Consider the following 15,160-nt stretch of genomic DNA (forward strand, 5'->3'; position numbering starts at 1 on the left):
TCATCGATATCATCTTCACGTCACTGATAAAGGGACACACAATAAAGCCACGTCATAGGTGTCCCTCATTCTCACCCTCTTGGCTCACAACCTCCGACTTCTGACTCTTACCTCTATAGCTCTACTATCTACCACTTCTACTGTACAGATCGACCTACAAACAGGTCAGATAGACGTATCAGTCGCCAGAGAAACGATCTGCCGGGAGAAAAGCGCCGTCGAAATGTCGCAAAATCGCCCAAATGGCCTGCCATTGCCATATGCCCCAGTGCCCTCGCAGCCCAGAAGAGAAATGAGGCAGCCTATGCGGTACGTCTCTGTCCGCTGGCATTTCCCAGCAGCAGATGAATACCGACGCGAGAATCCAGCTGATTTGTCAGAACGTCCAAGCTGGGAAGCAGTATGTCTTCTTCGTACAGAAGCGTCAGACGTCTAGAAGATCCGAGCTGACCTAGCCCTCTCTTCCTCTTTCCCACTCTCTTTGCGCTCATTGTCATATCCGCTATTGTGTCCACCCTGCAGAGTTGAAGGTCCTCCCGACACAGCCGGACACGTACGCCATTCCCGAAGAGGATGAGGACGAGGACAGGCTTGAGCCTGAGGATCGACATGATGGGGAAGGCGTCGAGGTGAGATAGCTGGCCAGTACATGCAATAGAGCTGGGGCTATCAGCTGACCATGATTTAGTTCTACACGCCATTATCGCAGATCCCGGCGGGTACGGCTCGGCGGGATGCCCAAAAGTTGACCAAAACGGAAAAGGCAAAGTTGCCTAGGGTGACTGCGTTCTGTACTGCTGCGTGAGTGACAAGTCTGCGTAGACATCGGCGACCGACTGGCAAATGTGCCAAGAGGGAGAATTCAGATGGCCATAATCTGACCTTCGCAGTTCATATAACCTCCCCGCGATCCAAGCGCACCTTGCCGCTCGGCCCGCCTCGTACCGCACCCACCCACGCGTATTCGACGCCGAGTGTATCCACACACCCTACCTCCCCCCTCCATCCGGTTCCTCAACTTTCCGGGGCCACATCAACGGAATGAGCAGTCCCGTCATTCAGCCTCAATACCGAGACGAGACGCACGTTCCCGAAGGCGATCTCTTGAATCTGAACGATGGGTCCGACGAAGCCGAGCGCGAGGCAGAAAGCGGCGTCATTTCCGTCGGCGGGTGGAAGAATGGTGCTTCGAGCAAGAAGCGGGAAAGTAGGCGCAAGACGGGTTTCAGTAAAGGCCCTGGTGGGAAAGCAGGCGGGCGGAGAAAGTCGGTACAGAGGGAAAGTAGCGAGACGTCGGAAGAGACGGAAGAGTATGGACCGGGAGCGGGGACGGGAGATGAGGATGAGAGTGATGATGAGTGGGAAGAGGAGGAGTGGGTGCCAGATGTGTTTTTGTTTGAGTATGGGACGGTGGTCATTTGGGGGATGACGGAGAAGGAGGAGAAGGCGTTCTTGAGGAGTTTGTGAGTTGTCTGCTTCTTTAGCCGCGGTGTCCGCGAGGAACATGAGCTGACATCATGCAGAAAGAAATTTGAGGTTGAGCGCCTGAGTCACGAGGACATCGAGATGGAGGACCTGAATTTCTACTATGCTGACTACTCTCGGTCAGTTTAGACTCATCTCGATCGGTGAGACAGCGAAGCTGACAAACGCAGCATATACAATGATGTGATCACCCTCAGGAAAGGGTCATCGTATATGTAAGCTGGACGCCCCGTACATCCTGTGAGCGGGAACGCAAGCTGACCTGACAGGACGAAACTCGCCCTCTCTCACGCGCTCTCGCAATCCGTCAAAATCTCGCTCTTCGAGGAATTGATCAGCAGCACAATCGAGCAGACCAAGGATATCCCAAAGAGCATGTCTGAGACCGGCAAGATCGGGGTGAGCTGCTTGGCCGCCATCCGGCTCACAAGCTGACAAGTATAGTTGCCAAGAAGTGAGATTATGAAGCAGATTGGGAATCTCTTCATTCTGAGGATAAATATTAACTTGGTCGGGTCGATTCTGGATTCACCGGTAAGCTGTTGGGGCTGAATCATTGTAAGGCAGTAGCTGATGATCATAGGAATTCTTCTGGTGAGCTGTCGTCTCGACTCCTGTCCAATAGGACGTGAGCTGACATCGTCAGGACCTTCCCCGACTTGGAACCCCTCTACGCCGCCGCCCGATCCTACCTAGAGATCTCCCAGCGTATCGACCTGCTCAATGCCCGTGTCGACGTCCTACAGGACATGTTGAAGCTGCTCAAGGAGAGTGTGAATAGCAGTCATGGCGAGCGATTAGAGGCTATTGTCATCATCCTCATGTGAGTCAGGCTTTGGGATTCGGGCAGATAAGGACTCGTGCGCGGACAGAGCTGATGAGATAGTGCCCTGGAGATTGTGTTGGGTATTATCACTATTTTGGTCGATTTGAGTTTCTCGTAGATGAAGGTTGTCTTAGTCGCTGTGGCCTGTACGATATGTATAGATGACGGAGCTCTCTGATTGTATCGCTAGCACACGGTTGGCATGCAGGAGAAGGCGGCCGATCGTGATGCAGGACAAACCTTATTTGGTCCCTCACCTGGAAAAATCCGCTCCTCGACCTATATCTCGCCCATCAAAACGTCTGCTTCTCCTATCTCTGCTCCATCACCAAAAATCACAATGAACAAGCGGCCCCTAGGCCCCACCGGGCTCCCAGCCAAACCAGGTAATCCCGGCGTACCCAACGTCGGGGGCTACGGATCCACTCCCGGCCCAGCTCCGCCCTTACCTGCTGGACCGATGCCGCTGGGCTATCCTCAACAGCCACAGTATCAGCAACAGCAGGTCCCGCAGCAACAGCAGTATGGGCAGCAGCAGTATCCTGCTCAGCAAGCGCAGCAGCAACAGCAGTATGGCGGGCAGCAAGGGGGACAGCAGGGCGGACCGCAGGCTGTGGATCCTGCGGCGCATGCGGCGGCTTGGGCGGCGTATTACCAGGTAAGTCATTCCGAAGCATAAGGTCGTGGTATCCAGCGGGGGAGCGAAGAGGAGTGTAGGGATGGAACAGTCTGAACGAGCAGCGGAAGCTTTGGCTGATGTCTTTTAGGCAACTGGCCAACCCAATCCTTACGCCCAAGCCCAACCTCAAGCCGTCGGTACTTCCCCCAACCCTGCAGCTCCCGGAGCAGCCACCGCGTACGCAAACTACGGCTACGGTGCCGGTGCCACCCACGCGAATCATCTGCAACCTGGTCAAGCTGCCCCGCAACAGCAAGCAGGGCAGGCTTACGGGGCCTACCAATACCCACAGCAACCTCGCCCGCCGGCCGCTGCTGGCGCGTACGGTGCACCCCTTCCCGGTCAGCCACAATATGCCAACTACGGTCCTCAGCAACCCGTACCACAGCAGCAGCAGCAAGCGCAGGGGTATCGCCCGCCCATGCAGCCTCAAGCGGGGTACGGCTACAACTCGCCCGTTGCCCAGCCGTTCCCTGTCCAGGCTGGACAATACCCTCAGCAGCCGCAAGCTCAGCAGGCATTCTACGGGCAACAACAGCCGCCCACAGCAGGCTTCCGGCCGGGGATGAATCCCAGTCCGGTCAGGCCATACCAGCCCCGCCCGCCCCGTCCGCCAGGGATGGGCATGTCTCCCTCTCCTGCGCCCAGCATGCCCATGAATGGCGGTATGGGCGTTCCACCAGCGAAGCGGCCTCGCTTTGACGGTCCGGGAGGCGGAGCTACAGGTGCACCGGGGATGTACCCGCCCGCGACTCGGCCAGGAGCCATGGGAATCAATAATGGTCAACCCGGATTCGGAGCTGTTCCAGGCAGACCACCCATAGCTGTCGGCGGCGGACCTATACATCTTGGCGGACCAGCACGAGCACCTGTCGCTGCCGCAACCCCGCCGATCGTCCGGCCGCCGATCCATCTCGGGATGGGCGGGCCTCCTCCACCGGGCATCATCGCTCCTCGCGGACCGTCCTTCGCGCGCGGAGGCGGCATAGCGGGCCGGGGTGGACGAGGAGGTGTACATGTTCCAGGAGCACCGAGGGGCCCAGCGGGCATGTCCGGCTTTGGACGGGGCCGAGGGGCGGCAGTGGTTGGACTGGGCGGAAGAAGGGGCGCGTACGCCGCGGGCGTGGAGAGGGAGCGGGAAGAGAGGGAGCGGAGGAGGGAGAAGGAGAAGGGAGCAAATACGACCATGACGGATTTCAGAATCGTCGGGATACAGATCAGTCGAGTGGGCTCGCCGGCGGAGGAGGCGGAGGGGAAGGGGTGGAAGTGGGGTTGGGTCGAAGATGAGGCGAGGGCACTGCATCCGCCTCCGCCAAAGGAGGAGGAGGATGAGAAGGCCGATGAAGAGGTGGAGGTCGAGGTGAAGAAGGAGGCGGGCGAGGAAGGAGAGAAAGTGGAAGTCAAGGTGGAAGAGGAGGAGCGGAAGGAGCCAGAAGCTGTCGGCTCGGTGGAAGCGGAGGAGAAGAGGGGTGAGAAGCGGAAAGCAAAGACACCGGATGGCGGTGAGTGTTCTTCTATGTCTACGGTGGTGCCAGCGCTGATCACGGTTCTTCTCACACCACCACTACCCCTCTACGTTACTTTCCATTGTGACCATCAACTGTGCAGAAGACGAAACGGAAGGCTCGAGCAAGAAGCGCGCAGCTCTTGACGCTGGGGATCACACGACCGAGGCCGCCGCTCCCGCTCCGGAGGCACTGCTCGCGCCCAGCTCGGTCGATCTGCCCAAGCCCGAGCTGGACGCTGCGGCAGAAACTGACGTCAAGGTTGAGCCTGTCGATTCGACCGAGACCGCCCAGCCCGTCGACGGTGATACTGTCACTATAAATGGTGAATCCTCTGCAGCAGCTGTACCCAATTCTGCAGCAGCTGTACCCAGTCCCGAACTCTCCGCCCCTACCCTTACACCTGAACCCGAACCTCCTTTGAGTAAATTCGAAGAACCCCAAAACCGCTTCCGGATCTACTTTGACAGTCCACCCGAACTGGATCGGATACCCAAAGCGATCCGTCGGGGAATCAACAAGCGCTTCAGGAGGGAGAGCAGCAGTGTGGCGCCGTCTGTTCAAGGTCAGGCGCAGGCTGAGGGCGAAGCCGAGGAGAAGGTACCGGAGGGAGGAGCGGAGGGTGCCGAGGCGGAGACGGTCGTTGGAGAGGCGCCGGTGGGAGTGGAGGTGAAGGCTGAGATTGGGACGGAGGAGGCGGCGGAAGAGGTGATTGCGGGTGCTGAGGTGGTGGAGGGGGAGGTACCGGTTATCCCGGCGGATGCTGACTCGAGTGGGGCGCTGGGGGAAAGGAAGGCCGATCCAGCAGCCGAGGCAGTGGCGGAGGCTGTGGTGGCTGAGAGTGCATCAGCGGATGAAGAGACAGGGGGTGCGGAAGAGGAGACCGGAGCGGGCGACGTTTCGATGCGGACAGATGTCGGGCATGACGCGGATGCGGCGGAGGGAGAGCAGGCGGAAGCAGCGCTTGAGGCACCGGAAGCTGCAGTCGAGGCTATACCTCAGGTGGAGTCTGTTGGCGAACCCAGCGCGGAAGCTCCTGCTACCGACGCGGTCGACGCGATATCCGCCCTCCCCTCCGAAGCGGAAGCTGTGCCGGCCACGGCAGAACAGCCTATCGCCACTCGGACACGCCGGCGATCTTCCGTCAGCTCGCACGCTACTCATCCGGACGGTACAGCCACTGTTAACGGTGACGCTGAGGCATCCGCGCCTTCAGCGCCCGCTGTGGATGCGGTACCGGCCGGTCCTCAACCAAGTGTCAACCGGATCAGTATCCTGTATGAGGAGAGCAGTCGGCGGATCTGTGTGGATGCGGAGGCGGTGGAGAGTGTCAGGATATATCGTGCTGAAGGGAAGATTGAGGTGTGTTTGAAGGAGGAGGAGCCGGTGGTGGCTGTCGAAGGGGAAGAGGAAAGGGAGGCGGAGAAGGTCGAAGGGGAATTGAGAAAGGGTGTCTTGGTGAGTTGCGCATAATTCGAATCTTGTATGGCAGACAGGAGCTGATGTTTTAGATGGAAATGTACGACTCTACAGACGAACGATTCGTCGCTCTCTCCGCTTCTCGCCTGGCCGAGATCTACCCGTCCTCCGATGCTACCTCTACACCGGAGGCGGAATCCATACCACCACTCCACACCCAAGGCCCAATGACCATCACCGTTTGGCTCAACAAGAAGCGGCCACTGAGCGAGCCCAAATGGTGCCGTTCCAACTCGGCCGACGAGTGGCTCTTTGAGACCTTTTCCTCCCGTCGGCTCGACACCACCGCTGACGGCTGGCGGGGAAGGCTCCACGTTGTCGATCCCGATCCAGCCCCGACGCTCTCGTCGATTCTGACGAGCTGGACGGCCGGTGCGTCCTCCGGGACCCTCGGCGATCGTCGGGCATTCATCGATTCCCTCACGGCCTCCAACGACGCCGCGGACTTGCTCGAGATTCTCCTCCGTCTCGCGCGGGGCGATCGGAACCCGACCGTCGGATCGGGGCACGGCGGCTCAGGCGGCGGTGGTGGCGGGTTTGGGTCGCTTGCAGGTGCGATCCGCCCCGACTCGCCGTACGCGAGCCATCAGACCCATGTCTCGCTCGCGGTGCTGCAGATGTATAGGCTCACGATGGTTTATGCGGATAAGGCGGGAGAGGGGGATGCGGTGAGGGAGAAGGTGGAGGATATTGTGAGGAGTCTGCCGGTGGGTATGATTCAGAGGAGTTTGGATGGGCTGTTTAGGGAGTGGGTGGACAAGAGGGCTGGGAAGTGAGCGGCACGGACAGGAGGTGGGATGGATCCGTTGGATGGGGAAGAATTCTTGGGAAGGGCAGATGGGACGGGGAAGGAGACGGAAGAAGTTGACGCGAAGGGGCAGTGGGCGGATAGGCGCAGTGGCTCAATTTTGAGGGATCACACAATTCTATTCAGGGGGAGATTTGCTGAGGAGTAAGACGGGAAGGAGAAAACCGCCGAGAGTGGGCCAAAGGCGGTGGTGGAAAGGGAAAGAGTCATCTGTGCGGAAAATGAAATTTGGTCTCTTGCTTTCTTTCTCTATTCCCAGGAGGGGGTTTATGCGCAGAGGCGACGAGATCTGGACTGAAGCGTGGGGTACATCCATCCCACACTGATCAGTACCAGAGGCGAGGACGCAGAAACCTAGAAAGGTTCGCTGGCTTGTGTGGCTGTTCAGTACCTCCTTGTTCCAGGGTCCTGGGTCATAGCGGTGTCGGGTGTGCTATTGCGCGCGCGTTTCATTACTGACAGGGAGGTCTGCGAGGACAAGAGGTCGACAAGGGAGAAAGATGGGATGGGGCAGTGTGTCTGGGTGATCTACTAATGACAGGTGGCCTAGTCAATAGTGGAAATAGCCATGAGGCGGAGACGGCTGCAAGCAGGATTTGGGACTCTCAATCGGATGATCAGTGAGTTCCTTTTCATGGCAGAGCGGACAGTAGGGGGAGCTGTTCAGATCTGTGAGATGGGCAGGTAGACCTGGGAGACGATGATGGCATGCATGGTGGTGATGATACGGCTTTGGCTACATACAGTATTGAGCGATACGGGCATGATGGACGAGGACTTGAGATGCTACTATATACACTTTCGATTCGTGCTGGTGGATGTGATGGGCGTGATTGGCATGGTGGTGTCGCGGTTGATTATAGTACAGGGTCGTGAAGTACAGGAAGGAGAAGCATGATGCGTGTCTTGAACGGCTTTAGATATCTGGTGGAGTCAGTTCTGGTCCGCATGACAGTGGCATGCAGAGTATATACCTTCCCAGCCACTGATACAGTCAGCTTCAATCTGTTCGGTGAAGATCCGTAGAGATGTAGAAAGTTGTTACTCACCCTTTAGCCAGCTTGTACCCCGCCTCCGACTCGGGCATATCAGGCGAGTCTTGCAGCTTGGCGATACGCTCTTCGCCTCGACCCTTGCGAAGCTGCATGCGAGTTGCGGAGCTGATTATTAGTATGACAAACTGCGGGGTGAGCATGGTTACTGACGCATGGGCGAGAACGTGTCCTGGAAGTTGTCAGCTGTCGTCCCGTCATCGCCGTCGTGCTTCGAGCAACTCACCTCCAACCGGCTTGACCGTCGCAGCAGCAGCAAACCTGGACATTAGCGCAAGAACGAGATGGACGCATTGAGGTTGAGACTTACATAGCAGATGCCTGGAGGAGTCAGCTTCGTCCTGTGCATCTCTCGAGCGATTGTAAACTTGCTCCCGGATCAGATTGGACTTGGTTGGTCATGAGGATAGCGACGTTGAACTCCTCTGCGATCTTTTGGAGCCGAGCGAGAAACTGGTTGAGTTTCTACTTATGAGCTCGGAGCTCCGGGGCAAGAAGCAAGTCGGCAACTCACCTGCTGACGCTCAGAGAGCTCTCCTCGACCGGAGTAGTCCTGACCTGTCTATCAGCACGATCTCTCAGCCTGGCCTCAAATGACTCACGGAAGAGGTTCATAATACTATCGACAATAAGCAGCTTGTAGCTCCGATCGTCAACGAACCTATGTCATCAGCTTCCAGTTCGACTTTTGGCCATGTATCATGAGCTCACCGCTGAGCAAGCTCCACCAGAAGGTCACACTGCTGCTCCGAGCTCCAAGCACGAGCAGTGAGGATGTTCTCCAGGACCATCTCAGGCTCGACTCCGAAGCGGTCCGCGATGTCTCGGACACGGTCTGGACGGAAGGTACCCCTAATGGTGTGAGCTATCGTCTTCCGGACATTCTAAAGAGACAACCTAGCTCACTCTGTATCGATGTAGGCGACCTTTCCGCTAGCTCCACCCTGATCCTCTGGAAGCTGGGTCGTAACGCAGAGCGTATGGCAAAGTTGGGTCTGAGAGTATGAGCTGGGTCCACAGGGTATGTTGGCAGGAAGCGGAAGCTCACCTTCCCCGTACGATACTCTCCATAGACCTCTGTGATACTTTGAGTAGAAATTCCGCCGCCGAGCATGGTGTCGGCCGTCTTGCTCCCGGTTGAGATATGGATGACGTTCTGCCTTCGCTCGGATACTTCGGCGGCTGTCTGGAAAAGAGGAGGCTGTGTAATGAGCTTTTGAATACGACCCTTCAGACAACAGTCTGAGCAAGTAGCGATAGAGTCTATAGCTCTTGACTTACCAGCATCTTCGTCGCGGTTTCCTTCAGCTTCTCCACCTTGGCCTGATGGAAATCAGCGGCTGCTTTCGGAAAGTTTCGTGTGAGTGGCTGGTCCACATATACCTCTGATAAGCCCTGTCAAGTCAGCTTCAGCTTTATACCGGGATCGCTTGGTAATCCACGTGCTCTTGATAGCTCACCTTAATTTTGAGAAGGTTCTTCCTGGTGGTCTGAGAGACACCCAGCACCGTGACGATCCCGGCCGCCTTCAGCTTGAGGATGTCCTGGACGTTGATACCCTAAGTACGTCAGCTGAGCTTCCCGGAGCAGAACAAACGGACAGCAAAGGAAGGAGAAGAGACTCACGTGGGACTGAAGGTCGTCCACGGACTGAGGAAGGAAGTCAGCTTTTCTCTGGACCCCGAGGTCAGGTCGTAGCTTACTGCATACTCGCTCATGGCTTCCTACGTGGGTCAGCTTTACCTCGAACGAGACTTCGAGTTCAGTAATGAGACAGGGGAGGTAAATAAGGACATGATGTCATGACGGAAGAAGGAGGAAGGAAGTAATGATTCGAAGCTGTAGGGCAGGAACGAGTAGCGAGCTGAAGGGGGATCACGTACAGCATCGCCGTTCTCAGACATTGTGAGCTGATTGTTTGGCTGGGATAGGTCTGAGTATGAAGAAAGAGCGCAGAGAGAGTATTAGAAGGATGAAGTACGAAGGGAAGAAGGGAAAGAACCCCCTCCCACCCTAATGTAGACAGTCACCCAACGCGTTACTGTCTGTGCGCTGGACGTGGCGAGTGGAGGCTCACCCAAAAATAATCCGGTTCCAGCATTAAATCGCTTTTATCCGGGCCAGTCTTACGGCATTATTCGGCTGAGCTCGGCCGATCATTCCCGGCCGACCATCACCACCGCCAGAAAAGTTCAGCGACCACTCACAGCTCTGCAATCTCTCATCAACAACAATAGCTATAGCAGCTCCATCAGCCATGCTGCGGTCCACAGCGAGCACGTCAAGGCTCACAGTCCGCCATGCACGGTCATTCGCCACCCCCTCGTCCCTTCCCATCAAGGACTGCACGTCCATCACGCCGCCCTACCCACGGCTCCTCAAGACTCTGGACCAGGTCCGGCGCGTCTTGCCCAAGTCGACCAAGTTGACTCTGGCCGAGAAGATTTTGTACAGTCATCTGCGGAACCCAGAAGAGAGCCTGGGAGGGGGTGGCAAGATCAGGGGAGAGAGATACCTGAAGCTGAGGCCAGATAGGGTAGCTATGCAAGTAAGTCGCGTGATCATTTGGTCGAGCAGGACTGACCTCTAGGATGCCTCGGCCCAAATGGCTCTCCTCCAATTCATGACCTGCCGTCTCCCCACTTGCGCCGTTCCCGCTTCTATCCACTGCGACCACCTTATCCAAGCTTCCGTCGGGGCCTCCGCGGACCTCGCTAAGTCGATCGACCAGAACAAGGAGGTCTTTGACTTCCTCGAGTCCGCAGCTCGGAAATACGGTATCGAGTTCTGGCGGCCAGGATCCGGGATTATCCACCAGATCGTCCTGGAGAATTACGCAGCTCCCGGTCTGCTCATGCTGGGTACCGACTCGCACACGCCGAATGCGGGTGGATTGGGGATGTTGGCAATTGGAGTGGGAGGAGCGGACGCGGTGGACGCTTTGACGGATACGCCATGGGAGCTCAAGGCGCCGATGATCACGGGGGTCAAGTTGACAGGGGAGCTGAGCGGGTGGGCGACGCCAAAGGATCTGATCTTGAATCTTGCGGGGAGGTTGACAGTACGAGTAAGTAGTGCCTCTGCAGCCTGAACGGGCATGGCTCATCAAACAGGGCGGGACCGGCCGGATACTCGAGTACTTTGGCCCTGGTGTCACAGCCCAATCATGTACCGGTCTTGCCACCATCGCCAACATGGGTGCCGAAGTCGGCGCGACCACCTCGACCTTCCCTTACGCCGCCAACATGCGCGAATACCTTCACGCTACTGGTCGAGGACCGGTCGCTCAGGCGGCGGACGAGGCGGCATCCAAGGGATTCCTGCAGGCAGATGAGGGAGCAGAGTACGATGAGGTCATTGAGATTGTGAGTCTTGTAAACTGAGCAGGATCGACTTCCGACATAGAGCTGATCAGTAGAACCTCTCTGAGCTTGAACCCCACCTCAACGGTCCGTTCACACCTGATCTCGCTACCCCCCTCTCCTCCTTCCCCGGCTTCCTCTCCGAGAACAATTACCCCACCGTCCTCTCTTCTGCCCTCATCGGATCATGTACCAACTCGTCGTATGAGGACATGTCGAGAGTAGCTAGTATCGCCCAACAGGCGAAAGATGCGGGTCTTAAGAGCAAGGTCAGTTGTAGAATCAGGGAAGACTGGCGTCGTTGATCAAAGCTGACGTTTAGGTCCCATTCCTTGTCACACCTGGTTCTGAGCTTATCCGAGCCACTGTTGAGCGGGATGGGCTGCAGTCAACCCTGGAGGACGTCGGCGCGACTGTATTGGCCAACGCATGTGGACCTTGTATCGGCCAATGGAAGCGAGATGAGAAGAAGGGCGAGGACAACGGTAAGCTGTCTCAAACGGTACGATGTATCCATCAGCTGACTCCCCAGCCATCCTCACCTCCTTCAACCGAAACTTCAAAGCTCGTAACGACGGCAACCTCCGAACCATGAATTTCCTCGCCTCCCCCGAGATCGTCACCGCCATGGCCTTCTCCGGCTCCCTCAACTTCAACCCCGTCACCGACTCCATCCCCACCCCTTCTGGCCCCTTCCGCTTCTCCCCACCTACAGGCGATCGCCTCCCTCCTTCCGGCTACACACCGGGCGACTTGTCCTACGCCCCCTCGCCATCACCTGTACCCCGCGGAGAGACAGAGATTGCCATCAGCCCTACCTCGGCGCGATTGGAGGTGTTGGAGCCGTTTGCGTCGAACTTTAAGGGCGGGAAGGGAGAGCTACCAGAGTTGACGTGTTTGATGCGCGTGAGGGGCAAGTGCACGACGGATCATATCTCTGCTGCTGGTGCTTGGCTGAAGGTGTGCCATATCATTCCCGAAATACGGGATCTGAGCTGACGATCCAGTACAAGGGTCACCTGAGCAACATCTCTGAAAACACCCTTATGACCGCTGTCAATGACGAAGGCGGACACATCAACATCGCCAACGACGGTAACGGGGAGGACACTATCCCTAAGACCATGCAGAAGTACAAGCAGCGGAACGAGCCTTGGATGCTGGTCGTCGACGATAACTGTAAGCTGCTCCTTCCACGGCTGGCCTAGGGTCTCAGCTGACGTTCCAGACGGAGAAGGTTCCGCGCGTGAACACGCGGCACTCCAACCCCGCTACTACGGCTGCGCCCTCATCCTCGCCCGCTCCTTCGCCCGGATCCACGAAACCAACCTCAAGAAGCAAGGTATCCTCCCCCTTTGGTTTGTCGACAAGAGCGACTACTCGCGCATCTCCGCGTTTGACAAGATTGTGACCCGCGGCGTGGACAAGTTGCTGGATGGGTCGCTGCAGGGAGATGAGGTGGTGTTGGAGGTGACGAGGCCGAGTGGGGAGAAGTATGAGGTCAGGGCGAGACATACGATGAGTAGGGACCAGGTGGAGTGGTTGAGGGCTGGGAGTGCTCTTAACTGGATCGGGGAGCAGGCGAGGCGGGCTTGAGGGGAATTGGAAGGGGTAGATGTTGTCTTTAAAGATCTTATGGGCGTCATTGTATATAGGCTACTGATTTTTGTGGGAGCATGACACATTGTTGGACCGATGCCATGAACATGGCGCCCGGCCCAGGCATTGCGTATGGGACTGATAATCGTTAACGCATCCACTCAATGCATAGCACGATACTGCACCGCTGAATGTCAGACAGCGTCCTCGTCAGCATCAGCGACGGGTGGACCACTGGCCCATGCAGCGGTGCTCAGCAGTTGTGCCAGCTGCACGCGGGTGTATGGGCTGCCATGCTCAGGGTCTTGCGGGTCCTGGACGGAAGAGCGCGGGACGGCGAGGTCGAACTGAAGGAGACCTGCCACCGAAGCCTCCCAATCCCCGGACGGCAGGAAATCTGCAGGTTCCGAGCTGCAGAGATCGCTTGTCACATGAGCGTCTCGGAACTCCTTATCATTCACAATATCGGGATATCGTGTCACTCACATGGTATGGGCAGAGGGTTCGACCGAGCTGCTCTCGCGCAGGGCCAGCGCAAAACCGGCCATGTCATCCGGCAGGGCTTCACTCGCCCTCGGGCTCGAAATGAACGCGCCGAATACGCTACACCAATGCTCAGCGCTAATCTGAATGGGGTTCGGACCTGTACTCACCCCTTTTCATCCAATCGAGCACTCAGGATCACCTTGCAGACAATCTCGGTCACTGTTGCGGTGGCGACCCTTCGGCGGGCTGACCCATTGTGCGATGTCCTCTCTGATCTGTAGCGCAGACATGATTCGCATTCCTGCCACCGCGTCGAATGATGGCTCGTTGAGGTTCTGAGCAGTAGCGCAGATCTTGCCTCGTACATCCTTGATGTACTGGCCAAACCCCGTCAGATCAGTCAATGAAAGGGTAGATACGTGAGTGGCGTAGCCGACGGTAGGCTCGAGGAGCAGTGACCTGTAGTCGTTGGGGCCGGCGTTGATGGGAATCTCTGCCATGGTTTCCAGTGTCGAGGTTGAAATGTACCGAGTGGCGCATAGGGGGTGAATGAGTACTTGATACGGCCTGTTGATGGCGGAGCTTTAAGGACAGGAAAGGATCTGAGCGAAAGAAAGGATCTATCCCCACGGAATACTCCAGTGTTTGGCCTTCCGGATAACGGTAGGATATCAGTCTCGCACAAGCGACCGCAATTGACCGGCTTTGCGCTCACGAGGGTCGGTCAGTATGCTGAGCTTACCTACTGACTAGACCGCTCTCGCCGCATCTGACTAGCTCACATTATTTCGCTCCTCGATATGATCTATAATGTCGTATAGCGACCTCACGACCTCAACATCCTCGAGCGATTCATCGGAAGCTCTCGCTGCACCATCGCTCCACTCGCCCTGTCGACGTATCAGTCTAGCTGCGACACCGGCAGCTCTTGCTCCCCGATAGTCTCTAAAGGATCAGCGGATTCTCACTGGGTTGGGGAGGAATACTCACGCTTCGAGCTCGTCGCCCACCATCAGTACGCCTTTGCGGTCAGTCTCCCCGCAGGACTCGAGCGCGTGGTCGTATATCCGTCTATCAGGCTTCGAGTTTTCGACATCCCACGATAGAATTGGAGGATAGCTCAAAAGTGGGAGTATGTGGAGGGCATCGAGTGTTTTGACTGAAAAGGTTCAGCGTTAACTATCGCTTCAGATGGAAGACATCGCTCACGTATCCGTGGGTCAGCGTTAGATACGACCGATGTCTTGATCCCCATCGCTTTCAGCTTCTCCACTGTGCGTCAGTAGAGCTCCGGTCCGAGTGGCTGACCGACATACGACAGGGAAGGGTGTCCGAGAAGTTGCGATAGCCTTCCTCGCTTTCGAAGCGCTGCAGCAGTCTTGGAGCCAAAGAAGGCATCGAGCGGTCCAGATCTGGAACAATGGGTAAGCGACATACTCGCTCCATCACACCCGAGGAGCCGGTATGACCACTCACCCTCGTGCGAGGCGCCTGCATGCGCCATACAGCTTCGGATGAGTCGGGTCCACCATTCTTCAGGCGACATTGCGTGAGGTTTGGCTTTCTTGCCGTAGAGGGGAAAGTCATTTGAGACCTTCTTGAATGCTAGACTGCTCAGCTCTTTCATCTATGATACAGCCGATCGGCCGCTCTTGACGTCATATGTGGTACCGACCTGGCCTGAAACCTGCGCGGACGGATGAAGCGGAGATCGACGTTGCGGGGATCCCCGCTCGAATGGCTTCTTCATAGTATCTGAAGTTATGAATACAGATGAGCGGACCCTTCGGCCAGTCGTATGTACGCACTGCTCGTGGATCGGTAAGCGAGGGGTGCATAGCGTATCTGTAAATCTGAGCTGGTGTTCAGGATTCATGAT

General features: G+C 56.9%; 6 protein-coding genes across 6 annotated transcripts; 4 read left to right on the plus strand and 2 right to left on the minus strand.

The window, feature by feature from the left end:
* Positions 1–223: 223 nt before the first annotated feature.
* On the plus strand, positions 224–2,429 carry MKK02DRAFT_27749 (cytoplasm protein; the record flags this gene model as incomplete). The annotated part of the gene is made up of 12 exons (XM_053087389.1): positions 224–309; positions 381–400; positions 523–629; positions 689–801; positions 891–1,463; positions 1,524–1,604; positions 1,656–1,700; positions 1,755–1,884; positions 1,930–2,019; positions 2,069–2,079; positions 2,132–2,308; positions 2,372–2,429. The coding sequence occupies 12 exons, from the start codon at positions 224–226 to the stop codon at positions 2,427–2,429; spliced, it is 1,491 nt and encodes a 496-aa protein (XP_052946943.1).
* Positions 2,430–2,651: 222 nt separating this feature from the next.
* MKK02DRAFT_45880 (uncharacterized protein) lies at positions 2,652–6,750 on the plus strand (the record flags this gene model as incomplete). The annotated part of the gene is made up of 4 exons (XM_053093658.1): positions 2,652–2,969; positions 3,079–4,492; positions 4,602–5,953; positions 6,007–6,750. 4 exons carry the CDS (start codon positions 2,652–2,654, stop codon positions 6,748–6,750), a joined length of 3,828 nt encoding a protein of 1,275 aa, XP_052946944.1.
* A 1,077-nt stretch (positions 6,751–7,827) lies between these two features.
* MKK02DRAFT_45881 (putative meiotic recombination-related protein) lies at positions 7,828–9,738 on the minus strand (the record flags this gene model as incomplete). The annotated part of the gene is made up of 15 exons (XM_053093659.1): positions 7,828–7,942; positions 7,988–8,006; positions 8,061–8,095; positions 8,145–8,155; positions 8,225–8,299; positions 8,349–8,392; positions 8,437–8,495; positions 8,546–8,686; positions 8,741–8,829; positions 8,883–9,035; positions 9,116–9,229; positions 9,295–9,393; positions 9,461–9,484; positions 9,538–9,558; positions 9,718–9,738. The coding sequence occupies 15 exons, from the start codon at positions 9,736–9,738 to the stop codon at positions 7,828–7,830; spliced, it is 1,020 nt and encodes a 339-aa protein (XP_052946945.1).
* Positions 9,739–10,091: 353 nt separating this feature from the next.
* MKK02DRAFT_37421 (aconitate hydratase) lies at positions 10,092–12,792 on the plus strand (the record flags this gene model as incomplete). The annotated part of the gene is made up of 8 exons (XM_053089648.1): positions 10,092–10,382; positions 10,425–10,901; positions 10,948–11,199; positions 11,253–11,465; positions 11,519–11,681; positions 11,729–12,156; positions 12,204–12,375; positions 12,425–12,792. The coding sequence occupies 8 exons, from the start codon at positions 10,092–10,094 to the stop codon at positions 12,790–12,792; spliced, it is 2,364 nt and encodes a 787-aa protein (XP_052946946.1).
* Positions 12,793–12,896: 104 nt separating this feature from the next.
* On the plus strand, positions 12,897–13,562 carry MKK02DRAFT_34194 (uncharacterized protein; the record flags this gene model as incomplete). The annotated part of the gene is made up of 2 exons (XM_053088866.1): positions 12,897–12,942; positions 12,994–13,562. 2 exons carry the CDS (start codon positions 12,897–12,899, stop codon positions 13,560–13,562), a joined length of 615 nt encoding a protein of 204 aa, XP_052946947.1.
* A 492-nt stretch (positions 13,563–14,054) lies between these two features.
* Positions 14,055–14,827, minus strand: MKK02DRAFT_34195 (HAD-like domain-containing protein; the record flags this gene model as incomplete). The annotated part of the gene is made up of 4 exons (XM_053088867.1): positions 14,055–14,226; positions 14,272–14,440; positions 14,491–14,553; positions 14,758–14,827. 4 exons carry the CDS (start codon positions 14,825–14,827, stop codon positions 14,055–14,057), a joined length of 474 nt encoding a protein of 157 aa, XP_052946948.1.
* Between the last annotated feature and the right edge of the window lie 333 nt (positions 14,828–15,160).

The sequence above is a fragment of the Dioszegia hungarica genome (assembly GCF_025882075.1).
Source record: "Dioszegia hungarica strain PDD-24b-2 chromosome Unknown MKK02contig_8, whole genome shotgun sequence".
NCBI classification, from domain to species: Eukaryota; Fungi; Basidiomycota; class Tremellomycetes; order Tremellales; family Bulleribasidiaceae; genus Dioszegia; species Dioszegia hungarica.